At 40.5% G+C, this 27601-nt stretch overlaps 1 protein-coding gene across 1 annotated transcript in view; it reads right to left on the bottom strand.

Moving 5' to 3' along the window:
* The window catches only part of LOC126100940 (uncharacterized), a 115035-nt gene extending 110074 nt beyond the window's left edge, over nucleotides 1-4961 (bottom strand). Inside the window, exon 1 of the mRNA XM_049911603.1 lies at nucleotides 4810-4961. Coding sequence (XP_049767560.1) covers nucleotides 4810-4947 — 138 coding nt within the window. The 5' untranslated portion in view covers nucleotides 4948-4961. The remainder of the gene's footprint in view (nucleotides 1-4809) is intronic.
* Between the last annotated feature and the right edge of the window lie 22640 nt (nucleotides 4962-27601).

Raw genomic sequence — 27601 nt, 5'->3', positions numbered from 1 at the left:
AGAACATTGAATTACAGCTATAATGCTTCCATTACAGAAAAAAGGCGACAAATCAGATCCTGAGAACTATAGAAGAATTCCCCTTTTGGATATCACATGTACAGTTATGTCAAGAATTTTATACAACCGTTGTAAAGACAAACTTGCCTGGGAATTAGAAGAATACCAAGCAGGATTTAAACCCTGGAGAAGCTCCCCAGACCATCACTTGGAAATTGATGATGGATTACTGAAGAAGAATACAAAAAGAACAAGCCATAACCTTTGTGGATTTCAAAAAAATTATAATTGTATCCACAGATCTTCAGTGATTGAAATGCTAAAGAATTTCAGTCTCTATCCTAAATTAATAAAAATTATAAACTCTGAAAAACATAAAATGTAAAGTAAAGTTTAGAGGTGTTAAGATAGGGAGATGGATTATCACAATTACTTTTCAGCTGTGCTCTGGAGTATGTGAGGAGGGAATGGTACAAGTAAAGTCATAAAAACATAAGAATTGGAACCAAGAACAGTAAATAAACTCAAATTGCTAGGGATTCGCAGATGACTTAGCATAACCAGCTGAAAACGTTTTTACAGATGAGGAACTACGAGAAAGAAGCAGAATAAATGAAAAGATACTGGGCAACTCGGAGAGAAAACCTATTGAAGAAGATGACCAAAAAATGATTGCCTCAAGTGGTCCAATGAGGCCGCAAAATCAGAAGAAGAAGAAGGAGAAGAAGAACGATGAAGCAGTTCACAATACATCACGAGTGCTACCTACAGCTCCGTCTCAGAAGCGAAAGCTAACTATTTACATTGAGGGCAGTGGACACGAATTACAAAATATGTTTTCTGTGCATCACTCTTTTTTCTAGCAACACGTGCTTCACCCACAGCCTGCACCCCTATTTAAAATCAATCACGTTAAAATGTATGCACTGTACTTTATTGTTTGTGATTGCTGATTGTTTTACCTGATTGCTGGACTCAGTAATTCTGAAATGGCAGAAATGCTTCGTGTGTGACCACTTCCGCTAATAATAATAATAATAATAATACACTGTGCAGGCCCTACAGGTGTGTAGTAGCCATGAAGTAGTTATTTTTGTGTTGTGCTGTCACTTCATTTATTGTCATGAACTGAATAATGAAGCAGTTTCTGGGCTATTGCAGCAACTACCTACAACTCAGAGAAGACATTTTCATTAGACATTAAATCATATATGATATATATGTCTCAGTTTCACTAGCATAGGTCCATAGTACAAAGTATTTGTCCGTTGGGTGGACTATGTGAGGAAGATGATGTTCATATAATCGTTTCTCAAGCTGAAACCTCCATCATATTGTGTCATGCGTTAATGCTAGCATTTGAAAACAATGTAATTATTGGTGACTTATGTAATCAGTATCATAATCTTGCGAAATAGTGATAATAATAATGATATTTTGAAAATAATTTATTTTCATGACTGAAACGCGATTAAACCCTTTTCTCTTTACTACTTTACCACTTTAATTTCATCCATCACGGGGTAATTTGGCCTCGCGTGGGTACCAAAGCTACAGAGGCTAGACTTGCCTCGAAGTGTGTTGACATCCAATTTAAAAACAGTGGCGTTTGTGTTATACTTCCAGTAATGTTTCTCACAATATTTGGTACTATTTGAAACTTATTCGTAATTTCCAAATAAAAACCTGAAATATGGAAAGTAAGCGCACTTAGTTTACAAAAAAAGATAGCTGCAAAACGTGAAGAGGACGTGAGCCAGAAGATGTGTGGACAGCAAGTTAGATTCCAGTCTCTGCTTAATACTTTAAAAAGAAAAGAAAATCGCTTGTCATCAAAACGTTGGCAAATGAACAAAAACTGCTGCAATTAGGCGAATAAATTTACGCGTCTGGTCAAAGTCCATTTCAGTTTACAGTTAGTTTACAACAGAAAAAATATTAATGCCATCGAATGACGAACCTAATAAACGTGAAAATTAAAATCTAATGTAATACAGGCTATTTTATTTGCAAATCGTTTGCAGACCTACCGCGAACTTCTGCTCGTGTATTCGACTTGCTTATCTGCAGTTTCAATTTTGTTGGATTTTCTTCACTGCCCAGACATCTCAATTAAGAAACAAGTTCCCCCACGCTCTTATTTTTTATTGAAGGATAGAAAAATGTAGACATGGCTTTTGTGGTCTACTGTAGCAATTGACTAAAAAAAATAACAACGGGTACGATAGTACGAGCTACATCAGATCGTTACAAAATATCTCATTCCAAATATACCGTGCATGTTGTTGGACATAAAATTAGCGAAGTAAAGAAAACAATATTTCTTGGGGTGCACATGAGTGACATATTGCAGTGGAAATTGAATACAGAGATGTTTTCAAAAAAGCTTAGCAAAATCCGTTTCTTACTGCGATCAATAAGAGACACAACAAGTGTTGACACTTTAAAGCAGACGTGTCGTGCCTTATCTGAGTCTGTTACGAGCTATGACGTGATTTTCTGGGTGAAAGAGCTACGTATCTCATACCATTTTCAAATTACAGAAGGAGGCAGTAAGAATAATCTCATTTAAAAAGAGATGTGAACACTGTGAGCTGCTCTTCAAACAGCGTAAAATCCTGCCCCAAGCACGGTTATACATACTGAATTTGACCTGTTTCACAGTTTAGTATTTGAAGTATCCGTATTAGAGCCTTAATCACCAATATTGTGACAGAAGAAATAAAAGTCTCATACAAGTCATATAACACTACACAAAATACTATGGAATAGTCTAAGATGCACGGGAATGAATATATATAATCACCTCAACAGTGGAACTCAAATCAATGAGATCACCAATAGAAATGAAAGTTAAACTGAAATCACTGCTTCTGCTCTGCTAAGGAATTTCTAGAAATGAAGTCCCCTGCTTTAAAAAAAATATATTATCCTTGTATACATGTAATATACGTCTAACTGCTGAGGATGCGTATGTTGTAATGCCAGATGACTCCTTGTGTTTTCACTTCCTGTTACTGTAATTCGTTTCTTATAATGTTAGTTTAGCAAGTTTCTAGCCGTGACTGTTTTTCGGAGCAACTATATGTAAATTTTAGTAAGAAAACGCCCTCTTGCACGCTGCACATGAATTTCTATGTATATAACCAGATGCTTTTCCCCTTTCTGACAAGATGTCATCAGGAAATGTCCTGGATTATTACACGATTTTAGTTTTCATTGTTTTTAGGATCCCATGTCTCAGTCGGTAAAAACGGGACCTTTATAGGATCACTTTGTCCAACTGTTGAAAACCCTTTTCCTCAGGAAGGGGTAGACGCATCAGGCTGAAATTTATGCCACGTACTATGGTTGACAGTCTCTCGATGGTGTAAAAAGTTAAGCTCCTAAGTCACTGCAACCAAAACAAACAGCCATCTACATCACGTATTTTGATATTTGCAAACCCACTCATTAAAACCATTAAATTTGGCAGAAAGCTAGATTTCGCACTGCAGATGAAGAAAAAAATAGAATATTGTTAATTTGTGAACATACCACAAGAAAAAATACTTCTTTTGTCATTTGTTATCCGACGTCAGATTTGAGATTAAAACATTTTCGAAAGTCGTGGAATCCCTTTGAGAAATATCTTGGTATCAATGCCCATAACAGGCAAAAATGGCAGAGATTCTCTGTTCCTGGAGTGGATGAACAGTGCATTTAGGGTGTTTGAGAATGATGTTTTAAGACTTCAGGGGTAGGTTCCTCACACCAAAACAAGTAAAAAGTTCAGTAAGCTTGGACTCTGAAAGGTATACCTTAAGAGATGTAACCACTTCGTCATCTTCGATATTGTGAAACAAATTTCATCTACTACAAGCTCTTTTCTTTCCACATTTTTGGGGGAGGTAGTATGGACTATAATAAGAAAAACTGTCCAATAAAGATGGACTCTAAAATGGATAGTTTAAGAGCTATAAGCACTTGTTCAGTGGAAGAGATGTGTTTCAGTGCGGCAAAAATGAACAAGTGCTCGAAACTCTTAAAGTGCGCGTTTTAGAGCCCACGTTCATTGTATATTTCTCTTGTTTTGGTCCATACTACCTCCTCTCAGAATACGGAAAGCAAAAGGCTTGCAGCGGAAGAGCTGTGGATCACAGTATCGAGGATGAACAAGTGCTCATAGCTCTTAAAGTACGCATTAAAAGCCCAGGTTTACTGGGCGTCTTTCTCTTGTGTCCCCAAATTTTGTAAACGTCATTCTGGATCACCCAGTATACATAATTAAGTTTGTACGGAACTCTGCGTGCGCTAGCCCAACTAGTACCTGGTTTTATGTAAAAACCAATATGTGAGAACCAAATATCATCTAATATTTCAGGATAGCCTACGATGCCGTCTTGTTGCAAAGGTGGAGCGCATCTGGATATATAAGTAAAAATTCGTGCGCTCGATCACAAGAAGGCGTTTTCGTACTAACTACCCCAGTATTTGTTTGTTCTGTAAATGGAAAACTATGTTACCTTTTGTTATACTAGAATTGACTTACCGCGTATTAACTGTAGAGTCACGTGCTTGTCTGACGCACGAGACGAACGAAGAATCAGTGAATGAGTCAGTTATCAGCAGAGCCCCTCCTACAGAAACGTATTATGATGAAAGCGGCAGCACTTGTTCGCTAGCACAGACAAAGGAAAGCGCGAGTACCCGGAAACTGTGAATAAGCGAGGACGTAATGTGAGAGGTGCGAGAGTGTACGTGCTGAAGAGGCGCAGTGACGTGCACGGAATTTAATGCGGTGCTGCGTCCGGGAAGCGGCGGCGTTACCTCGTCGATTGCCGGGTTCGCTTCCTCGTCGGCGTCCTCCGCGGTTCCCTGCGCCGGCGGGTCCGGCTTCCTCTCGGGAGGAGGCAGCCCGAGCAGCTCGGCACGCATCCTCTCGTACTCGTACTCGTCCGCGGACATGGCTGCCGACACGAGTGACGCCGTGCAGCTGAGCGTGCCACCGTCGCGCGACAGCTGCAGCCGCACTGGCGCGGTCGATGGCCAGCCGCGATTCACTTGTTCGCTCTGCGCGTCACCGCCGCCGCTCTCCCCATTGGCCGGAGAAAGGCGCCAGGCGCAAAGCTCTCTGCCACGAAGAACATCCTAAAGCCCGCTTCACACCTACAGTATGTGGTAAATATTGGCCATTAAAATTGCTACACCACGAAGGTGACGTGCTACAGACGCGAAATTTAACCGACAGGAAGAAGATGCTGTGATATGCAAATTATTAGCTTTTCAGAGCTTTCACACAAGGTTGGCGCCGGTGGCGACTCCTACAACGTACTGACCTTGTGACGCTACAACGCAGTTCTTGCTATGAACTTTTTCGCTTACTTAACACATGAAACTGTTTATATACGATGTATTGTCTAGTGTAAATATGTATTGTAAATACTATGTTTAAATTATGTAATATTTAACACAGGCTAAGTCAGGGCATATTTAGTTAACGTTGAAGTCAGAGAGATTGTTTTGACGCGGGAGCGCTCCAGCGGCTAGTGTGTGGATCTAAGTACGACGGGAAAGTAAAGGTCGGCATATCTGGAAGCATGGCCGGGCAAGTTATTACGGATTAATGGGCATAGTGCTGAAGAAACGAGGACTTAAATGTGGGCCCAAGTCGCAACAGCAAAACCCAGATGCCACATTGTGTCGCTGCCGTGGACTTCCCTCGATCCACCGACAATGAGGGAAGTAAGATCTACGTAATTTTCGTAGGATAAAATTGTAGAAGGCTTGCCAGTGACTGTGCTTTTCTCTGAAGCTAAACAATTAGTAACAAGCACTTTATAATCGAAGTGTTGCAGTTACATTCCACCAGACAATAACACCAAGTAGGTTCCTTCTAATCCTTACCTTATTGAACCGAGTGTGTCACTCCATTATCAAGAGAAAATATGTTAATTATCAAATTATTTGCATAGACGGTGAAGAGTAAATTTCAGACTGGTTATCGTAGTTAGTTGTAGCACTTAATAAACTTACGCCAACCGTAGTAACATAATAATAGACTGAAGTAATCAATTTGATTATTAAGATTTTTTTCAATGCATATTCAGTTGAAGTTAATTCAAGGATATTTCATGAAACTATAAAGCTTATTCTACCTGACAATCCCCCAATTAATGAATTATTATCATTCAAAACGTAGTTAATCAATTATTGACAATATATTTCATTATCAGTAGATTAAAATGTGCAAAGTACCTAATTTTAAAGACAGAATGACAGTCCATTATTCAAAATCTCGATAGATAATTATCTGCGTTGTCAGCATTCCACTTAGCTGACAAATTATGAACAAAATAAGTCTAGTTAGATTGTTATGACATTGTTTTATATGACTACTCAGCCTGACACAGCACTTACGTAAAAGTTCCTGTGCCACCTGCTGCGCTACAAACAGGTAAACTTTATTTTTGACACAATTATTCACGTACTTAACAGTTCTGTCGCTCATCAGTTGAGCTGGCGACCGATTTTTTAATTGCTCTTACAATTTAATCATTTCCTTCGGCAAAATTTCCACTGGCAAAATTTATTTCCAAATTATTTTCATCATTTCATTTGAAATGGTACAGTACTGCCCGACACTGAAAATAGGTACAAGATTCTTCGTTATTCTTGTCAGTACAACATTTTTTTCTAATAATAACTCAATTTCAATTAATACAGCAAAGCCGGATACCAGTGTGGGAAAGAATGACAATTTATTTATTTAATAGATCACATGTGCACTCCCACAAAATAAATCCCTACATCCAGTTTGGTGAGATCTGTGAAATGAATGAATGTATGGTCGTCTGCTAACCGCAGGTAGTTCAAAAATGGCTCTGAGCACTATGGGACTCAAATTCTGAGGTCATTAGTCCCCTAGAACCTAGAACTAGTTAAACCTAACTAACCTAAGGACATCACACACATCCATGCCTGAGGCAGGATTCGAACCTGCGACCGTAGCGGTCACGCGGTTCCAGACTGTAGGGCCTTTAACCGCTTGGTCACAACCGCAGTTAGTGAATGTGATTATATGATCATCTTTGAGACGATCCTTTGGCCACCTTTGGTGGAACCAAAGAGATGAAATTTACCGGAGCTTTGAGCGCCTGAAATGTGGCTGACCAATACGGTAGCAAGGTGCTCCCCCACTTCAGCAGAGGTGCGAGAGGACCTGAAGAACAGCCATGTTTTAGCACTCTGGCGCTGGATCTAGTGTTGGTAAGACCTGTCTTAGGTGTGCTCTGTAAAGACAAAAGAGTGGAGACATGGTATGCATGTGAAATACTTAAGAGTAGTTTGGAATAATAATTTCTCTATTTCTGGAACTTTTGTGGGGAGAATTAAATGTCAGTAAACTCATATTAAGGGGATCGTAGTAATCTGCGGAAGTGACCAACGCTCATAATGAAACCATGTGTAGCAATAAATTGAAATACTTCCGAGTGCTTAAGTTAAGCTGAATTACTACCGTGTGTACTATAAGTTGGAAATATTTAAGAAATGACGTGTGCAGGACTTGAAATTAGAGACTAGTACTTCCACGTGGTGAGTACTGTGTTAGTCTCAATCTGTGTAAAAGACAAAGGATAAAGAGAAGTACTCGTCCATGGTATCAGTTGAGGACTCGCGTGTGTTATGAATGTCTTTTTAATATTACTTTGCCTGTTATGTTTCCGTGTGATGCTTGATTCAAACTATAATACTCTGAGAGAGAAGCAAGGTGAGTCAGCCGTCTATCCAGCAACGCCACTTGGCTTGCATTGCACAGGAAGACGTGCATATATCCTCCAGAGTTCGTAGTAGGAAAGAAAAATTATGAAGTGGGGCAGTGTCGTGTGAAACTGGGATGAATACTAACTGAAGTGGGAGAGCTGAAAGTGATAATGTTGTGACTATTCCTTGTGTTGTATTCCATGTTGCAGTGTGGTGTATGTCATGTAATTTAAGTATGTGTGGTTTGCATGGGAGAGTAGCAAGGTAGTTTCAGAGGTAGTGGGTTATGCATGTTCCTTTTGTACCGCTCGGTCTGGAGGAAAGTTTCGTGATGATGGTTGTGAGAGTCGAAGTGTGAGATATAGCAAAAGATTTACCATCCTATCCAGAAAGTGCACTGTAGCGTTAAATAATAACGAGACCATAAGATAGAGAATCACCAAAGTAAAGCCATGCCCACTGGGCGGAATTTCTCATGTGTTAGGGTTGTAGGTTATAGAATTTGTGTGTTTAGGTTATAGAATTTATCGGAATAAATAAGATAGTGAAAAGAAAAAGACTGGTGGCCTTTTCCTTCGAATAGTATGTTGTCATGATACCCAGAATTTATAATGTGTGCGCCATTCATATTCAGTGCGATGGCCACGTGTTGATAAAAGCCGTTAAATAAGAAAGAAAATGTGGTATTGCCAGTGTGTAGTGAACAGTCAGTGTTGTGTGAATTACTAATAGTCAGATGTGCGTTTCCGTTGCGTAATATCCAAGCAGGAGAATAACTTTTAACTTAATTGTGAGTACTAGAGTTCATGTTACTTGATAAATAAAAAATGAATCCACTCGCTTGGCAGACCACTCATCTTGCAGGCCTGACTGCTTGATGCCACAGTATGAGCAAGGCATGTGGGTGCCTCTCATAATTCGACCCTGCCAGGATTCTGCTGTTAGGGTTTGCTGTTAAGATTTTTTTGATGGAATATATTGTGATAGCGCTAAGAAGTAAAATTTTTTTGTTTGCAATTTCTTTCTGGATTGATGAGGATCTTTTACTTTTTTATGTATTTAATTGCTATATCGCCCAAGGCTGGAAGATCGTTGTATAATTTTTTTTTTTTTTGCGTAATGTTCGTAGTAACTAGGTCGCAGTCGAAAAGTGTAGTCACCATGGAGAATAATGATTCTGGAGTGAACGTAGCAGTGCAGCAGGAAGTAGGTGTCGACCTTGGGTTAATGAGCGAGAACGGCAAACACTCGGAAGGGGATGAATTGGTCAGCAGACCGTGGCTAGGTGATCCTTTAAGCAGGGGGCTTTGTCCACAATCGGGGGCTTTTCTCGACGACGCGGGCGAGCCAGAACTAGGTCAGGTATGCAGTGAAAGTGTAGCTACCCTTAGCGAAGCTACTGTTTCTCAGGCGAACGAGGTGAGCGCGCCGAAAGTAGCAGATGACAATGTGCTGTTGCATTTTTTACAGAGGTTGGATAGAGATAATAAGGAGAGAGATAGGGAGAATAAGGAAAGATTGGAAGCGATGGATAAAGATAATAAGGAAAGATTGGAAGCAATGGATAAAGATAATAAGGAAAGATTGGAAGCGATGGATAAAGATAATAAGGAAAGATTGGAAGCGATGGATAAAGATATTAAGGAAAGATTGGAGGCAATGGATAAGGGAAATAAAGAGGCAATGAGGAAGCTACTCTCAGTTATCGATGAGCGTCTGTCCACAGTTAATAATCGGTTAGACGACGGGGAGAAGAATCTGGGTGCGTTGAAGCAAGTATGTGACGCCATGAAAGGAAAAGCCAATAATTTGGAGGTACGAATAATTGCAATAGAGAGGGATATCACAGAACGAAGGGACGTGTTGCCAGATGAGGGAATCAAAGAGGTAGTGGAGGACTTACTTGCAGATAAACAAGTGGCATTAGACAGTGTGGAAGCTCAAGTCACCCGGCAGGAAGTGGCGCTAAATAAACACAGGGATGAAGTTGCGGAGGTAGTGGTCAGAATGAATATGATTAACGCAGTTGTAGAAAAGATCAGTATAAGAGGCGAAACAGGCTCTGACAGTACGCAGCGAGAGGTTTATGCCGACCAGGAGGAGACACAGTCACTATTACAGTTTAAAGAGGCACAATTAGAAATAAATAGGAAACATAGGGAAGAACTAGCACAGTTATAATTAGCGTGCAGTAGCGAAGGTGAAACACCACCAGGTAGATTGCAGAGGGAGAGTGAGATAAATTAAAAAAAACGAAAATAGGCAGAAAGAGGAAGACGAACTCAGAGATTTAGAAGGACGGTTGTGTCGGATAAAACAGGTGTCAAACCCAACTGGGTATAGTCCAAGGTCGGAAAACATAAATGCGGAAGAAGAATGTAGGAGGCACTTCGTGTTGGTACAAACGTACACTTGTTTTCCGGATCCTGATAACTACCAACATCCATGCCTGTGGCTGTCTAAGTTTCAAGATTCATTACCTTCATCGTGGGGACCGCTCCTCAAAATGAAGTTTGTGTGTAACCATTCGAGGGACGAGGCTAGAGCGAAAATGCAGGAAGTTATTAAAGACTGTAGTAGCTACAAGATATTTTGTGACAAGTTTTTAAATGAATTCTGGTCGAAAAGTAAGCAGGACCAGGTTAAGCAAAGGATATTGATGATGCCAAATTGTAACGAAGGTGGTATAAGAGATCCAGTGGCGTGCTATCAGGAAATGCTGAGACGAAACAGGTATTTGGATGTGCCATACGAAACTGGGGAGCTCATTAGGATCTGTATAACGAAGTTGCCAGTGAAATTGCGCAGAGATATAGCGATAGCAGGCAGAGGTTTAGACGATTCTGCGTCATTTCAGCACTTGTTACAGGAACTGGGTAATGAGAGCAACATCGTGAACGGAGACACGACTCATAGGTCACACAGTGTCGAGGATAGGAACGACAGAAACTATCAGAATGACAGGAGCGCATGGAATCCTGGCATTTCATTCTTGTCATAATGGATTGATGGATAGGAGAAACTAATCCAACATATCAGCCCTTAGCATCTTGCCTTAAAACACATGCCGCTGGCACTGAAAATTGTCTACGTAGCAGACATACTCCACTGATATGTAGGAATGCAAATACCATACTTCTGATCACAGAATAAAACACCAGTAATTGAATCTGTTAGGCTGGTCTCTCAGAGCAAAATTTGCAAATTTTTATTTGGAACACTAAAGTAAAAGGACTGTTTCCTCAAAAAACCAGTTGCGAAAAATGTCATGTAATAATGCCAATGAGTCCAATTTAATTAGTGCGATTTGACTATTGCAGGCACTTGACACGTAATGTAAAAAGTCAACATTGTGATCTGTATGGCATAGGGTACATTTACACTGCTGTTACAGGTAACAGCAGCAATGTGATCGAAGTTTTTAGATCAGCTGCCATCTGATCTATAGTATGTCATTGTCGTGGTGACAGTTTCTGGTGTTAAGGAAAGGAGCCACTAGCACCAAAGTTTCTAACACTTGTGCTGTCCCTTTCTCCCAACTTGTATATTCTCTGCACACATTTAATTTTCATGTAAGCTCAGATACCTAACTAGCAAATTCTTTACTGTGTATAGTGGACCATTCAGAGTGAGGCAGATTGTCCATGAAAATGCTGTACTTATTGAGACGATCAAAGGAAAACAATCTCGTGGGCTTCATCACATTTCTAACATCAAATTACGGAAAAGTTAAGGATAATTCGAAAGTAGGCAATTTATGGTAGATAGTCAGTATATTTATTTGTGATGTGTAACGTTGTGCAGGATCAAATCGAACATAAGAATTTTCAGGCGGGATGTCAGGAAGTATGACGGAATTGACTGGTCGAATGAGTCATGAACAGGAATCGACAGAGTGGTGTATGTACGTATTTTTTGCCATATGAATAAGGATGAAGCAGAAACGACGTGATGATTAATGAGTGGATAGAGATGGTAGATAGAGAGAGAAGCGACGTGATAAATAGTAGTGGATAAAGGTGATATTTAAGAAGAGAAGCGACGTGAAGCAGTATGATTAACAAAGAGAGATTCGACGTGATGAAACAGTGGTAAATGAAGGTGAGTAGAATTGAATAATGTGGAGATGTCTTAGATGTATGTTACAGAGAGGCCTGTGTATGCTGCAATCGAGATTGATGCGAATGGTGAAGGAAGACCAGGAAATGATGGAGTAATGAACGGATGGAGAGCCGAAATACGAATGAAGAGATGAGGACAACTGCACAATGTGAAGGGACATAAAGGGAGTATGAGATCCAGATGGTGAACGTTGTGGAATACTGATGTAAGATGCAATATAAGTGTAAATCTAATTTTTACCATAACATTTGCAATATGAAAAAAAATAACTTTTATTGTTGTTGTTGAAGCCTGGCACCAGTATAACTAATCAAAACGGTACCAAGAATGTGTACAGTTATTTTGCAGGATGAATAATTAGTGTATTTTTTGTTCCTAGATGAAATGTCGCAATTCTAAGTTGATATTTAGCAAGATGAATAATCGGTAAAGTGAATGCAGAGGTAAGCCGATGGAGAGAGGTGCCAGAGTGAAAGGACGAATTCAGAGACTTGAATGCTATCTCCGAAACAACTTCATGTGTTATGTGGTTGACTATAAGGGAGCAAAGGTATGGTATGTTGTCGTGAGTGTGGTGGTGTTATGAGTATAAGGGAGCAAAGGTATGGTATGTTGTCGTGAGTGTGGTGGTGTTAAGGTTAGCTGACTTCTAGACCTATTCTGTTAGTGTATTAATGGATTGAATGAGAAGGAAAATGTGATGTCTGTTGAGTGAGAGTCTCAGAGTAATGTGATCAATGCGCACACTCCTGTAAAAGGGATGCTACCAATCCATAACTAAAAATTTATTCTGCTTTGTAGTTTGATTTGGATGAACCTCGATGACAGGTCAGGATCTGACATCATGTGGATGGTACATACATGTCCTAGAAATGTTGTTATATGTAATAAAAGGTAAAATATATAAAGAGATACTAATTTCAGTTTGTCACAAGCACAAAGGTGCATTGTATGTTGTAGATTTAGAGTCATCAGTTTCTAAAATGTTTATTGTGTTAGGATGTTAAAGTAGTTTACTACTTAGCATCATGTGGTAGGTAATTTGTTAGAACACTTTCAAGGCGTATTAATTTCAGTCTGTCACAAGCACAAAGGTGCGTTGTATATTGTAGTTTTAGAATCAACAGTTTCCAATATTTTCACTGTTATAGGATGTTAAAGTAGTCTACTATATATTGTAATTGTGAGCTGTATAGATTGTTTCTTGAAACTTCCTGGCAGATTAAAACTGTGTACCCGACCGAGACTCGAACTCGGGACCTTTGCCCTTTGGGGGCAAGTGCTCTACCAACTGAGCTACCGAAGCACGACTCACGCCCGGTCTCACAGATTTACTTCTGCCAGAATCTCGTCTCCTACCTTCCAAACTTTACAGAAGCTCTCCTGCGAACCTTGCAGAACTAGCACTCCTGAAAGAAAGGATATTGCGGAGACATGGCTTAGCCACAGCCTGGGGGATGTTTCCAGAATGAGATTTTCACTCTGCAGCGGAGTGTGCGCTGATATGAAACTTCCTGGCAGATTAAAACTGTGTGCCCGACCGAGACTCGAACTCGGGACCTTTGCCTTTCGCGGGCAAGTGCTCTACAGTTTTACCAACACAGTATCCTTTCTTTCAGGAGTGCTAGTTCTGCAAGGTTCGCAGGAGAGCTTCTGTAAAGTTTGGAAGGTAGGAGACGAGATACTGGCAGAAGTAAGGCTGTGAGTACCGGTCGTGAGTCGTGCTTCGGTAGCTCAGTTGGTAGAGCACTTGCCCGCGAAAGGCAAAGGTCCCGAGTTCGAGTCTCGGTCGGGCACACAGTTATAATCCGCCAGGAAGTTTCATATCAGCGCACACTCCGCTGCAGAGTGAAAATCTCATTCTGGAAACATCCCCCAGGCTGTGGCTAAGCCATGTCTCCGCAATATCCTTTCTTTCAGGAGTGCTAGTTCTGCAAGGTTCGCAGGAGAGCTTCTGTAAAGTTTGGAAGGTAGGAGACGAGATACTGGCAGAAGTAAAGCTGTGAGACCGGGCGTGAGTCGTGCTTCGGTAGCTCAGTTAGTAGAGCACTTGCCCGCGAAAGGCAAAGGTCCCGAGTTCGAGTCTCGGTCGGGCACACAGTTATAATCTGCCAGGAAGTTTCATATCAGCGCACACTCCGCTGCAGAGTGAAAATCTCATTCTGGAAACATCCCCCAGGCTGTGGCTAAGCCATGTCTCCGCAATATCCTTTCTTTCAGGAGTGCTAGTTCTGCAAGGTTCGCAGGAGAGCTTCTGTAAAGTTTGGAAGGTAGGAGACGAGATACTGGCAGAAGTAAAGCTGTGAGACCGGGCGTGAGTCGTGCTTCGGTAGCTCAGTTGGTAGAGCACTTGCCCGCGAAAGGCAAAGGTCCCGAGTTCGAGTCTCGGTCGGGCACACAGTTATAATCTGCCAGGAAGTTTCATATCAGCGCACACTCCGCTGCAGAGTGAAAATCTCATTCTGGAAACATCCCCCAGGCTGTGGCTAAGCCATGTCTCCGCAATATCCTTTCTTTCAGGAGTGCTAGTTCTGCAAGGTTCGCAGGAGAGCTTCTGTAAAGTTTGGAAGGTAGGAGACGAGATACTGGCAGAAGTAAAGCTGTGAGACCGGGCGTGAGTCGTGCTTCGGTAGCTCAGTTGTGGGACATCATCTGTTCGTATGCTGAAACCAAGGGACAGGGCGCTCTGATCTTTCTAGATTTTGAGAAGGCTTATGACCGTGTACGTCATGACTTCCTCTTTAAAAGCATGAAGAAACTAGGATTTGGACTTCATCTCATAGAATTAATTCGCAAACTTACTACAAACGCCTCTTCACGGATTCTCATTAATGGCCATTTTACAAAAGAAGTTTCCATTGAGCAATCCGTCCGCCAAGGATGTCCTCTGTCAATGATTTTGTACGCCATTGCAGTGGAGCCGCTACTGAACAACTTGGCGCATAGCAGGATCGGACTTAGCGTCGAGTCTGTCACTATCCCATGCATTGCGTATGCTGACGATGTATGCGTAACTGTGTCATCATCGCAACAACTTCTGTCAGCGGAAACTCTTTTACAAACATTCATGTTTCTTTCAGGAGCAATACTCAATAGAACTAAAACCACAGCTTTGCAGATCGGTGGTGGTATCGGAGACATATCCCATGTTACCTGGTGCAAGGTCAAGGATTATCACACAACCCTCGATGTTACTTTTGAGGCCAAACCAGACAAATTCCTGACGAAGAATTGGTCATACATGCTTAATAAATTACGTGCTGCTTTGATACTTCACTCCGACCGTGACTTGAACATACTACAGAAAGTTAAGACCATCGAGATCGCCATTACGAGCAAGATGAATTATTTGGCGCAAATTCTCCCACTCTCCGACCATCTACCCAAGAGTATACAACAAGCGTTATGTTGGTTTCTTTTTAGGGGGCACATTTTCAAAGTTCAATTCGATACTTTAACCTTACCTTCGTTCAAAGGTGGCCTTAACCTCATTAAAGTACACAAAAAATGTGTCACCCTGCTCCTAAATCGCATCAGGAAGGAGTTCCGTAGCCGGAGGACCAGTATCATCACAAACCTCATTCAGCGGTGGAAGCCTCATAGCCTCGACCCACCCGTTAATATCGCCGGCATTCCACTTTCTTACTGCCATGTGCGACTGTACTACATGGAAATGAGCTACATTCGACACAACATCGTCGATAACGGAAGCCTGACGAACAGGAATCTTTATGGCCTTCTCACGACAACAAACCACTGGAATCGTCTCGAAGAAAAACCTCCACATACACATTGGAGTACAGTATGGCGGAATGTGCACAGCGACGTGTTACCGTCACGCGTCATAGCCGACTGGTATCTAACAGTCAACGATAAAGTAGCAACGAATGAAAAGTGTTATGTGTGTCGACAGAAGTGCCGACACAGTGTTATTATGAAGGGGCCGAATAGGGCACGCGTCAACTCACGCCGTCCTGCGTTAAGTCTGAAACAGGATACTTCATAAATGCTATAAAGAAAAGAACGGAGCTTCTCGTATACTCAACTTTATTCTCCTATGTGGTACATCTCCATGGTGAATACAAGTAAGACTCTCTCCAGATATGGTTAACTGCGCCTTGCTAGGTCGTAGCTATGGACTTAGCTGAAGGCTATTCTAACTGTCTCTCGGCAAATGAGAGGAAGGCTTCGTACGTCTAGTCGCTAGCAATGTCGTCCGTACAACTGGGGCGAGTGCTAGTCCGTCTTTCTAGACCTGCCATGTGGTGGCGCTAGGTCTGCAAGTACTGATGGCGGCGACACGCAAGTGTGGTGTCTGGCGGTGACACCACAAAAAGCTACATAAAATTGGCCTTCATCCAACGCCCAACTGTGACGCATGCGGAAGGGTCGATACGCTTCTTCATAGGTTCACGTGCGGACATGCAGAAGAAATTACTACATTTCTTCGTCAACGATTGTCGGTGATAGACCGTACGACGCCCTGTGGTGTAGATCTTTTAGAGATCATTCATCCACAAAAACTGAGATATCCACGAGCAAAAAACAACGCAGCAACGTGGATCAAGGGCCACACAGCATCGTTTATTATGCAGAATAGGCATGCTACTTTCCTCGACTATTATTCTTACATAGAAATTGAACACTTTAAAATGAGACAACATTGTGACTACAGGAGGATATTTGGAAATATGCTGAACATCATAATTAACGGTTAAATGCTTCAAATACAATATTTCGGATCGTAGAGGTTGCCAGTGACCTGTATGTATGAATCCCATTTGCTTCCTGGGACTTTAGTACTTGTCGGAATTTTACGATACTATTCAGATGCTCATCAATGCAGAAGGCATTTTTTCTTTCTCATTTTCGTTTTCACATTTCCCTTCTCTCGCAGAGCAGCGGAGCAACCTTCCTTCAATTATGAAGTGATAGTCTTTTGTGCACCATAAAAATTTCTGTTTACTACTTGGCCCAAAAAAAAAACCACCTCAAGAAGACATTTCATTTCTAACATTGCGCTACAAAAAAAAAAAAAATTACGCTAATTTCTAAGTTAAGTGCTACCAGTGGTCTCGAAAAAAAAAAAAAAAAAAAAAAGGTTGGTAGAGCACTTGCCCGCGAAAGGCAAAGGTCCGGAGTTCGAGTCTCGGTCGGGCACACAGTTTTAATCTGCCAGGAAGTTTCATATCAGCGCACACTCCGCTGCAGAGTGAAAATCTCAATCTGGAGATTGTTTCTTATTCCTTTTTTGTTTTTTTGGACACTTTAATGTTTTGTATGAGGGATGACAGGTACAATCAATAGCACAAGTGTAGGCTGTATATAGAAAAGGGATAAATGTTGATGTTGTATGTGTATAAAACTAGGGTGTATGATTTTATGTTCTTTTAGGACAAAGATTCTTTTATTACCAATGTATCTAATAGTACATGTAATCAATGAGTATTTAAATACTGTAAGAATATCCTTTTGGCTTTAATGTTGCGAGATGCACGGAAGGGTCTGACTGGGTGTCGTAGCGCTGAGGTGCTACGCAGAACGCGCCCATACCGCTAGCGGGAGGCCAAGCTGACGTCGCCATGGGAGAGGCGACAGAGCCGCGGCACTCCCCACTCCACTGCAGGTCGGGGTACACTCCACGCGCCCACTACAGCAGGTCAACGGCCTGGGGCGACACGCGCGTACCACTGGCCATTCATAAGTTTCGCCACCCTTACGACTGGAGACAGTATCCCGCGGAGGCAACAGCGGGTGGTTTCTTCTGCTCAACGGCGACGCGACGGCAGAATGAACGATGCACGGCAGAGTCTAGCGGGCATTTTTTAACAGCAACTGTTAACTAGTACTGGACTGTGGAGCAGTGAAACAAGATGACTGCTTGTATGTCTCCATTAGGTGGAAAGTGAAGGACTGGTGTTTCCACGTTGTGAGTGGTGGAAAAGATTTTGTCTTTAGCGGACAGGACGATTGTTTTGTTTTGTCTTGACCACTGAATGGTGGGATCCATAAACTTTTGGCAGTGACTTGTTAAGTGTGCTTTGTAAATTGCATGTGGGACGCTTGTTATACTTAAAGAGGACAGTTGTCGTATGGTGTCTAATTATTGTCTGAACGCAAGAAACTAAAGTGGGACATTGACATTTGCATTTGTAGTAGGAGACATTTCTTTAATTGGTGCGGGAATAAGTGCTGTTTGTTGGAACTTAAAGACTTAATTACACCATGAACTGAAAGGGCAGGACCGTGGACAATAGTAGTTGCAGGGCCATTTCTGGACGACCAGATTCGTGTGGATGGTACTCTGAGAGTGACTATGACATTCGTGTTTAATGTGAGATACACTTTACTGTTCAGTGCATGTTCAAAATGCCGATTTGAGTGACCTAAAGACTTTCGTTCGGGTAACCATGGGAGAGCTTTGACACTGAGACAGTGTTTCTAGGAAAACTATCAGCAACTTTTTGACCCCAAGAAAATCATAGAATGAAATGATTCCGTGTGACTCGCAAGATAGGGAATAATGTATTTGTACTTGTAATTCCATAAATTTTTTTATATGTTTCAATCATGAAGGGACAGCAAGTGTAATTGTATTTCATTAACATTTGAGTTTAGAATAGTTAGTGTTTTTTTTTTGTTTGTTCTGGGTTATCAAGTTCACATAGCATGTTTATTAGAATATTTGGTACAATGTTGCTTTAATTATTAGCCAGTGGCGTAATACTAACGTAGTGACTCTTGTTGCATTGGTCAGTAAGGTTGTCACAGGGGACAAGAGTTTGCATTGCACAACAAATATCGGAATTAACTGATGCATTTTGATGTCATGGACGGTAATGATCTTGTTGGTGTGTTGACTGAAGCCACTTATTTGCATTATCACAGTGGTGATATTTCACATTAAAGTGTAACGAAGGCTAGTCGAAATGCAAGTTCTTGTCGTCTAAATGTGTAACAACAGAGAAATGAGCAATAGAGTAAGATACAAGAGCTACTGGTGGATTCAAGCACTTATTGCTAACTATGTATTGATCAAAGTTGATGCACTGACTAGCTCAGCAGCAAGTATTTGTACTGGTGGACAAGGATAAGCTTAAACTCACAGTCGAGTAGTGGTGGCAATTGCTTAAGTGATGATAGTTAATGAAGTATGACATGATGTCTTAGATGAACTATATTACGTAATCAGTATGTACCTTGTGGTATATTTCATTGTTTTTCTTCTCAGTTTTATTTCTCTGTAGGTTTGATGTATATTTTAGAGTAATGGTATGGAGCCTGGCATTCTACATGTAACTAGTGTACGCAATGTTTTTCTTTTGTTGATTTTGTTTTGTATTTAGACTTTACTATGTAAAGGTTTTTACCCTGCAATTTATGAATGTCAGATTACTTGCTCTGTATTTGGACGGTGAGCTATTTGAAATTTCATGAGTACAATTAGTTTTTTTTATTTGTTGTAGAATTAGTGAAGTTTGGATTACTTATAAAAATAGCGAAGATCCCAGTAACTAAGCAAATTTTTGTCTCAACATTATTTTTTATTTGTATGATGTAATGTTTTATTTGTCATGTGGATTGATGTAAATTGGTATGTGTACGTTACTCCGGATTGTGGAGAGTACAATAATGCAATAACTGGGTCAATAATTTGGTAAAGTAACAGCATTTGGTCATCCATTAGAGGTCATCAGGGGCTAAGGTCTCCTCCTGGTTATTGTGATGACTTGCTGCGTTTATTCGAATACAGCTTCCTTAAAAAAATGTTCAGAACTACCCTCGGATTGCAAGGATAGTACCGTGCTATTTTTTTCTGCATGGGTAGCCGGTGGTGAAAGGGTACAGTACCGCCCGACATTGAAAAGAGGTACAACATTCTTCGTTATTCTTGTCAGTACAACATTTTTTTCTAATAATAACTCAGTTTCAATTAATACAGCAAAGCCGGATACCAGTGTGGGAAAGAATGACAATTTATTTATTTAACTGATCACATGTGCACTCCCACAAAATAAATCCCTACATCCAGTTTGGTGAGATCTGTGAAATGAACGAATGTATGGTCGTCTGCTAACCACAGATAGTGAATGTGAATATATGATCATCTTTGAGACGATCCTTTGGCTACCTTTAGTGGAACCAAAGAGGTGAAATTTATCGGAGCTTTGAGTGCCTGAAATGTGGCTGACCAATACGGTAGCAAGGTGCTCCCCCACTTCGGCAGAGGTGCGAGAGGACCTGAAGAACGGCCATGTTTTAGCACTCTGGCGCTGGATCTAGTGTTGGTAAGACCTGTCTTAGGTGTGCTCCGTAAAGGCAAAGGAGTGGAGACATGGTATGCATGTGAAATACTTCAGAGTAGTTTGGAATAATAGTTTCTCTATTTCAGGAACTCTTGTGGGGAGAATTAAATGTCAGGCAGGTAATATTAAGGGGCTAGTGAAAAGAACAAGATTGGTGGCCTTTTCCTTCGAATAGTATGTTGTCATGATACCCAGAATTTATAATGTGTGCGCCATTCACATTCAGTGTGATGGCTACGTGTTGATAAAAGCTGTTAAATAAGAAAGAAAATGTGGTATTGCCAGTGTGTAGTGAACAATCAGTGTTGTGTAAATTACTAATAGTCAGATGTGCGTTTCCTTTGCGTAATATCCAAGCAGGAGAATAACTTTTAACTTAATTGTGAGTACTAGAGTTCATGTTACTTGATAAATAAAAAATGAATCCACTCGCTTACTCATTCAGTAACCATCAAGTTATAACGTCTCCTGTTTTTTAATTGCAATTTTTTAATTGCTTTTACAATTTAATCATTTCTTTCAGCAAAATTTCCACTGGCAAAATTTATTTCCAAATTATTTCCATCATTTCATTTACCGAATGTTACTGAATGAAATTACTCATTCAATAACGATCAAGTTATAACGTCTCCTGTTTTTTTATTTACTTCGGATTCGGATGCCGTATCCCGACGCGGGTCAAAATTCATAATTCATGGTCATTGTCAACTTGTAATTTCGCAAATCCCGGGAAGCAGGGGGGTGTTACAACATGAGGAAAGTTTCCAACCGAGTTCTCATACACAAACAGCATTGACCGGCGTTGCCTGGTGAAACGTTATTGTGATGCCTTGTGCAAGGAGGAGAAATACGTATCATCACGTTTCCGACTTTGATAAAGGTCGGATTGTAGCCTATCGCGATTGCGGTTTATCGTACTGCGACATTGCTGCTCGCGTTGGTCGAGATCCAATGACTGTTAGCAGTGTGGTGTGCGTACTGTAAGACCTTCGGTACACACACCATCAAATTATTGGACTTGTCGCTCTAACGAAGTAGGCGAGTGTCAGCAATATGTCCCGTGATCTTATCGTGGCGTATTTATCTTCTGCCATTAAATCAGATGATAGAAATGCCACTTGCACGCTTAGAGTAGCTGATTGATGGTGACCAACTTTAAACAGAACTTGATTAATTTTCACATACATTTATTAAAATAATAAAAACCATAGTTATTACGTAACTTGATTCTGGATGCTGTTTACAATTGATAATCTGAAGCTCCTTTGGTCGTATGTTAATCTTATTCTCACATATCACTGATACTTGACAAAGTGTCTAAACATTTCTCTTAATGGCTATATACAGGAATATGATAATCTTATTAGGCGCAGACTGAAACTTGACTACGGACTAATGCAGACTGGTGCAGACGAATGCAGACTGATGCAGACTGGGCAGACTCACTAATCGGAGGTCTGTCCACTCATTATAATACCTCGAGCGTTCAGGTATCACTGCGCGAGTGTGATCCGCGAGGATAAAAGGTTCTACGTTAGCAGCAATCTCATTGGCTGCATGACATATTAATACGTGGATCGGCGGAAGCAGAATTTGGTCCGCTCTAAGACAGTGCCATCTCGTAGTGCGGAGACGGACGAGCGCTGCGCCTGCGCTGTTGTGATTAGCGGGGCTCGCTCTATTGGGAAAGTTGTGTACGCGCTGAGTACGCGGAACTATGTACACAACAAGCAGAATATGGAATCGGTGGTTTCAGGAGGGTAATACGGAACGCCGTACTGGATCCCAACGGCCTCGTATCACTAGCAGTCAGGATGACAGACATCTTATCCGCATGGCTCTAACGGATCGTGCAGCCACATCTCGATCCCTGAGTCAACAGATGGGGACGTTTGCAAGACAATAACCATCTACACAAACAGTTCGACGACGTTCGCAGCAGCATGGACTATCATCTCGGAGACCGTGGCTGCGGTTACGCTTGACGCCGCGATGGTGTACTCAACGACGAACCTGGGTGCACGAATGGCAAAACATCATTTTTTCGGATGAATCCAGGTTCTGTTTACAGCATCATGACGGTCGCATCCGTGTTTGGCGACATCGCGGTGAACGCACATTACAAGCGTGTATTCGTCATCGCCATACTGCCGTATCACCCGGCGTGATGGTATGGGGTGCCATTGGTTACACGTCTCGGTCACCTCTTGTTCGCATTGACGGCACTTTGAACAGTAGACGTTACATTTCAGATGTGTTACAACCCGTGACTCTACCCTGCATTCGATCCCTGCGAAACCATACATTTCAGCAGGATAATGCACGACCGCATGTTGCAGGTCCTGTACGGGCCTTTCTGGATACAGAAAATGTTCGACTGCTGCCATGGCCAGCACATTCTCCAGATCTCTCACCAACTGAAAACGTTTGGCCAGTGGTGGCTTTAACAAATAAAAATAAAATAATAATAATATATAATAATAATAATTATTGTTTGGTTGGTTGAGTAAGTAATTAAGAGATTAAAATTTACGCCGTGAATTTATCGAGCTTCGCACGTCCGAAGATGTACGGAACGTGGCCAGGGCTTATTATATATTTTTTGTAGACGAAGTCTAATATCTGACCTCTTAAGTAAAACTTGCATGCCTATTGTAAAGTTTTGCCTTCTTTTAAGATTAGCACCATAGTTATTATTTCTAATGTCAGCTTGATCAGTAATTGCAATGAGTACTTCCCTTACCTTTTCTTTGTGTGAAGGTTTGGTGTCAGAAAATTTTGGTAGTGGGTTGCTCCATTCATTAGCTTCCTTTGTGTGAAACATGATTGCTCTGGGAGGATAGGGTGTGTTGTATATATTTAAATTGTTGTGTATTTCCTCAAAAAGTGCTAGGTAATGTATCCAGTTTGTGTGCTGTGTTGAGGTGTAGGTTCTCACGAATCTGTTTAATTCTCTAAAAATTCTCTCACAAGGGTTGGCTGATGCATGAAACTTTGAAATGAAGATACTCTTAATGTTATTGTCCTTTAGAAATTTTCTCCAGGTGAATCCTGCACAATACGTGGCGTTATCTGATAGAATGGCTTTAGGTTTTTCACAGTATGGCATGTAATCATTTGTGAATCTTCTGATGATGGTGTTTGCTGTGGGTGACTTAATGGCAAAAAGTTTGATGTGCTTAGAAAATATGTCATAAAATGCTAGAATGTATTTACAACCACTGATGCTAGTTGGATGAGGTCCGCTAACATCTGTACAAAGTATCTATCTAAGTCAAGTGGGTAAGATAGAGTGAAAATCTGTCTTGGTGGATTGATTTTGTGGCTTGGATTTTTGACATATGTGACATTTGCTGATAACATCATGTATTTTTCTTATCATGTTTGGAAAATAGCAATACGTATGTAACTTGTTTAGACATTTCTTTGTTCCATAGTGTCCCCAAACTGTGTGTGTGTGTGTGTGTGTGTGTGTGTGTGTGTGTGTGTGTGTGTGTGTATGTGCGCGCGCGCAATGAGTTTGTGCACACAGAATCTTGTGGTATGCAAACGCACCAGTTAGTAGCATTTGTGTGTCTTTTGTAGAAAAGTATGTTGTTGTGTAACATGTATCTGTCTTGTAAAGTGTTGTTGTACTATGATTTATTTTATTTTGTACCAGTGTGGATCTGAATCTTGTAGTGTTGCCATGTTCCTGCATAGGTCTTTGTAGTATTGTGTAAACTGTTTCTCTTGCATGAGTAGTATTCTGTAATCGCGTGTGTTCTCAAAGTCTGTATTGTTATGGTGTAATCGTTGTGGTAGTCTTGAAAGTGTGTCAGCTATTATGTTGTCCTTCCCCTTGACGTGCTTGATTTCAAAAGAGTAATTCTGTAATGCAAGTGCCCATTGTGTAAGTCTAGGATGAATGAGTTTACGTGACAAAAGGAAGGTAAGTGCTTGATGGTCAGTGTATATAATGGTGTGTCTTCCATACAGATAATAATTAAACTTTTCAAATGCCCAAACAATAGATATTGTTTCCAATTCTGTGGTGGAGTAAGATCTCTCACGTTCTGTTAAAGTCCTACTGGCAAAACCAATGATCTTAATATGTTCTGAAGTTTCTGTTTTAACAATTTGAAATGAACAAGATCCCAAACCAATGTTTGATGCATCACAAGCAAGACAAAAGTTCAAATTGAAGTCTGGATGTTCCAGCATGTTAGAATTTCCTAAGGCTTTTTTGATTTTAGTAAAGTCATTTTCACAGTCTTGGTTCCAAATCCATATCTGGTTGTTCTTTAATAAGTTTAATAAGTATCTGCTATTGAGGAACTGTATGAATCGTCTGAAAAATGAGCATAGACCGAGAAATGATTTTAAGTGTTTCTTTGTAGTGGGACTAGGGAAATGTCTGATACCATAGCATCTAATTTTGAAGGGTCAGGTTTAATACCTTGTGTGTGTTGATGATGTCTTCAAGGTATTTGATCTCAGAACAAGCAAATCTAGATTTACAAAGATGGGCAGTGATACCAGCTTGTGTGAATCTGCATAGTAAAGTGTTCAGGGTATCAGTGTGTTCCTTCCAGGTTTTTGGGGCAGTAAGTATGTCATACACATAGTGTGTAACAGTTTCTAGTAAATCATCACCGAGTACAGAGTTTAGTGCAGTAATGAATACTCCTGAGCTTACATTTAGGCCAAATGGTAATACACAAAATTGATAAGTTCTACCACCAAACATAAAGGCTGTATATTCTTTGCTTATTGGCACCTGCCAAAACGAATTTTTAAGGTCTATTGTAGAGAAATATTTTGCATCCAAGAATTTCTGAAGTTGTTCGTCAAGATTTTCTGGTTGTGTCCTCACAGGTAAGATAATTTGGTTGATAGCTCTTGCATCTAATACTAACCTGATACTTCCATTGTGTCTTTTCACTACGTGCATAGGGCTACAATACGGAGATGTTGATGGTTCTACGATATTCCATGTAATCATTTTCTTTAGTTCTTCCCAAACCACAGGTCGCAGAGCTAGAGGTACATTGTATGTGGTAATAGATTTGGGAGGCTTGACTTCAATCGTATACATATATGTGTTGATCCTACCTGGCTTACTAGTGAAAACATCCTTATTCTTAAGTAAAATATGTTTAAACTGGGATATCTCCTCTTCATTAATAGCATCACATTCTGATAACTTAGAATTAATTTGTGTAAGTACATAATTCACTACCTCACTGTGTGATACAGATTGTTGTGTGGAATCTACGTCAGTCTCACGTATAATCTGTATCTTGTAGCCAGAACAGTGCTTGTTATGGTCTACTAGTCGAGTGTCCAAGTTCAAAACTATGTCTCTGCCTTCATACTTAAAATAACAAATGCCTTTGGAGAAGTCTATAGTGCAGTCCATCTCGCAAAGAAAATCAATGCCCAATATACAATTGGCAGCAAGGATTTGGACAACTAGGAAAGGCCATTGTACGATTCCGTTTCCCATATTAACAGCCACAAATACAGGCTTATTAACTCTACTTGACTTATTACTTAATGCAGTTAATATTAAACAGTTTAGAACTGGGAACTCTGGTATATTTGAAGTTTTCTTCATCATAGTATAAAAACTGTGAGAAATCACACTGACAGCAGCTCCTGTATCAATAATTATGTTAGTGGGTATACCTCCTACAATGCCTGAGGTAGAAGACAGTACAAATCTTTTCTTTACATTGTGACATTGTGTGTTGTCATATATCAGATCATCAGCTAAGTTTCCACTTTCATTATGTCTTAAGAATAGTGAAGGCAACTCTTGTTGTGTAAATGTTAATTTTTCTTGTTTCACAGTTTCACTAGCAAGTGTGTATTCAAACATAGTTTCTAAATTGAAGTTGCCCCCTTAAATGTTCCTCAGTCACAGCCTGGGGCTCAGTAATGACTGATTCTAGTTTAGCTGGTTTGTCTGGTGATTGGCAAGTGTAGTTGTAGTTTCATTAGCTACCTCAATAATATTTACATTAGGATATTGTCTTTGCCAATCGCCTGTATGTTTTCGGTTGGCTGAAGTCACTTGTTGGTTTCTGTTGCTTGTTTGTGCAAAATTCCCTTGTGTCATCTGAATATGATTTTTTGGTGACGGTTGCTGTGTTTGCCACTGTCTCACATAATACTGGTTGTTGTTCTGATTAAAGTGCGGTGAAGGTGTTCCATTTCTTGTGTAATCTGTGTTGTTCTTTCTTTGCCAGTGTTTCTGTCTCGAATTAAAATTATCGTTTCTTCATTTTTTTGTACGGGTTATCCCCCTGTGTATAGTTACAGTTCTTGTTTGTGTGCAGCTGTGAGTTTTGGTGATTGTTTTGCATGTTTACTGTGTGTTGTTGTGAATTTTGCTGCGTGTTTGGTAATGTGGCAATGTAGACATGTTGATTCCTACTGCATGAGTTGTGTGTTGGTTCTTGTTCTTCATACAATAAATCAACAGCATCTAACTTTTCCAAAAAATATTCAGGATCGTCGTCTGGTAAGTACAGTAATTTCTCTTTAATATTAAAAGGAAGTATTGCTTTCAGTGATCGGATCACATCTTTTGGTTTCACTGGTTCATTAAGGAAGTGTATCATGTTTAGGTACTTCTCGAAATATCGGCGCAGATTGCCGTTTTTAGCATTGAAGTGTTCGGGTTCAGTGACTTGTTTGCGGATACGTTCCTGCACAGTGGGTGACCAAAACTTATTCAAGAAGGCGCGTTCAAACTGCTCGCATGTTACACATCTGTCGCTTTCATGGTAAGCCCAGACAGCAGCGTCTCCTTGAATGTAATCTACAACATGTGCAATGCGTTTGTGGTCACTCCACGAACGTGGGAATGCGTTCCTAAAAGCTTTTAACAAGATGACAGGGTGTACAGCGTTTTTGCCTGGTAGAAAAGGTTGGAATTTACGGTGCTTGAATAGACTTTCTTCTTCTTTGTTACGCGTTCGTCTGTTTCTTTCTGTGTAATCATTGAATTCTTCCCTGTGTGTACATGGTTCTTCATCAAAATGATAATTGTATTGTATTTCAGGTGATGTGTATCTGTTGCTATGCGTGTCAGTGTGTTGTGTATTTGAGTGTTGAAATTCGTGTGTGTACATGTGTTCATTTCCGAATCGAGATTTTCTTCTGTGTGTGTTAAAATGTGTAGTGGGTGTACTATTCTGTTGTGCTTGGCATTGAGTTGTCTTTGTTTGCATATCGTCATCGATTACTTGTCTATTGTTCTTCATGTATTCCACTACGGAATCGTGCACAATATATGGCAATTTGTTTTGTATACATTCTCCAAAAATTTGGTCTTTGTGTGCTGTCCATTCTTTAAATTGTGAATTAATGCGAGAGAATTGGGGTTCAGCCTCTCTCTGTATTGTTGTGCGAATCTGTTTGTGAATGTCAGTTACGTTTGT

Source organism: Schistocerca cancellata, chromosome 9 (assembly GCF_023864275.1).
Source record: "Schistocerca cancellata isolate TAMUIC-IGC-003103 chromosome 9, iqSchCanc2.1, whole genome shotgun sequence".
Taxonomy (NCBI): Eukaryota; Metazoa; Arthropoda; class Insecta; order Orthoptera; family Acrididae; genus Schistocerca; species Schistocerca cancellata.
This window is presented reverse-complemented; position numbering and strand designations above follow the sequence as displayed.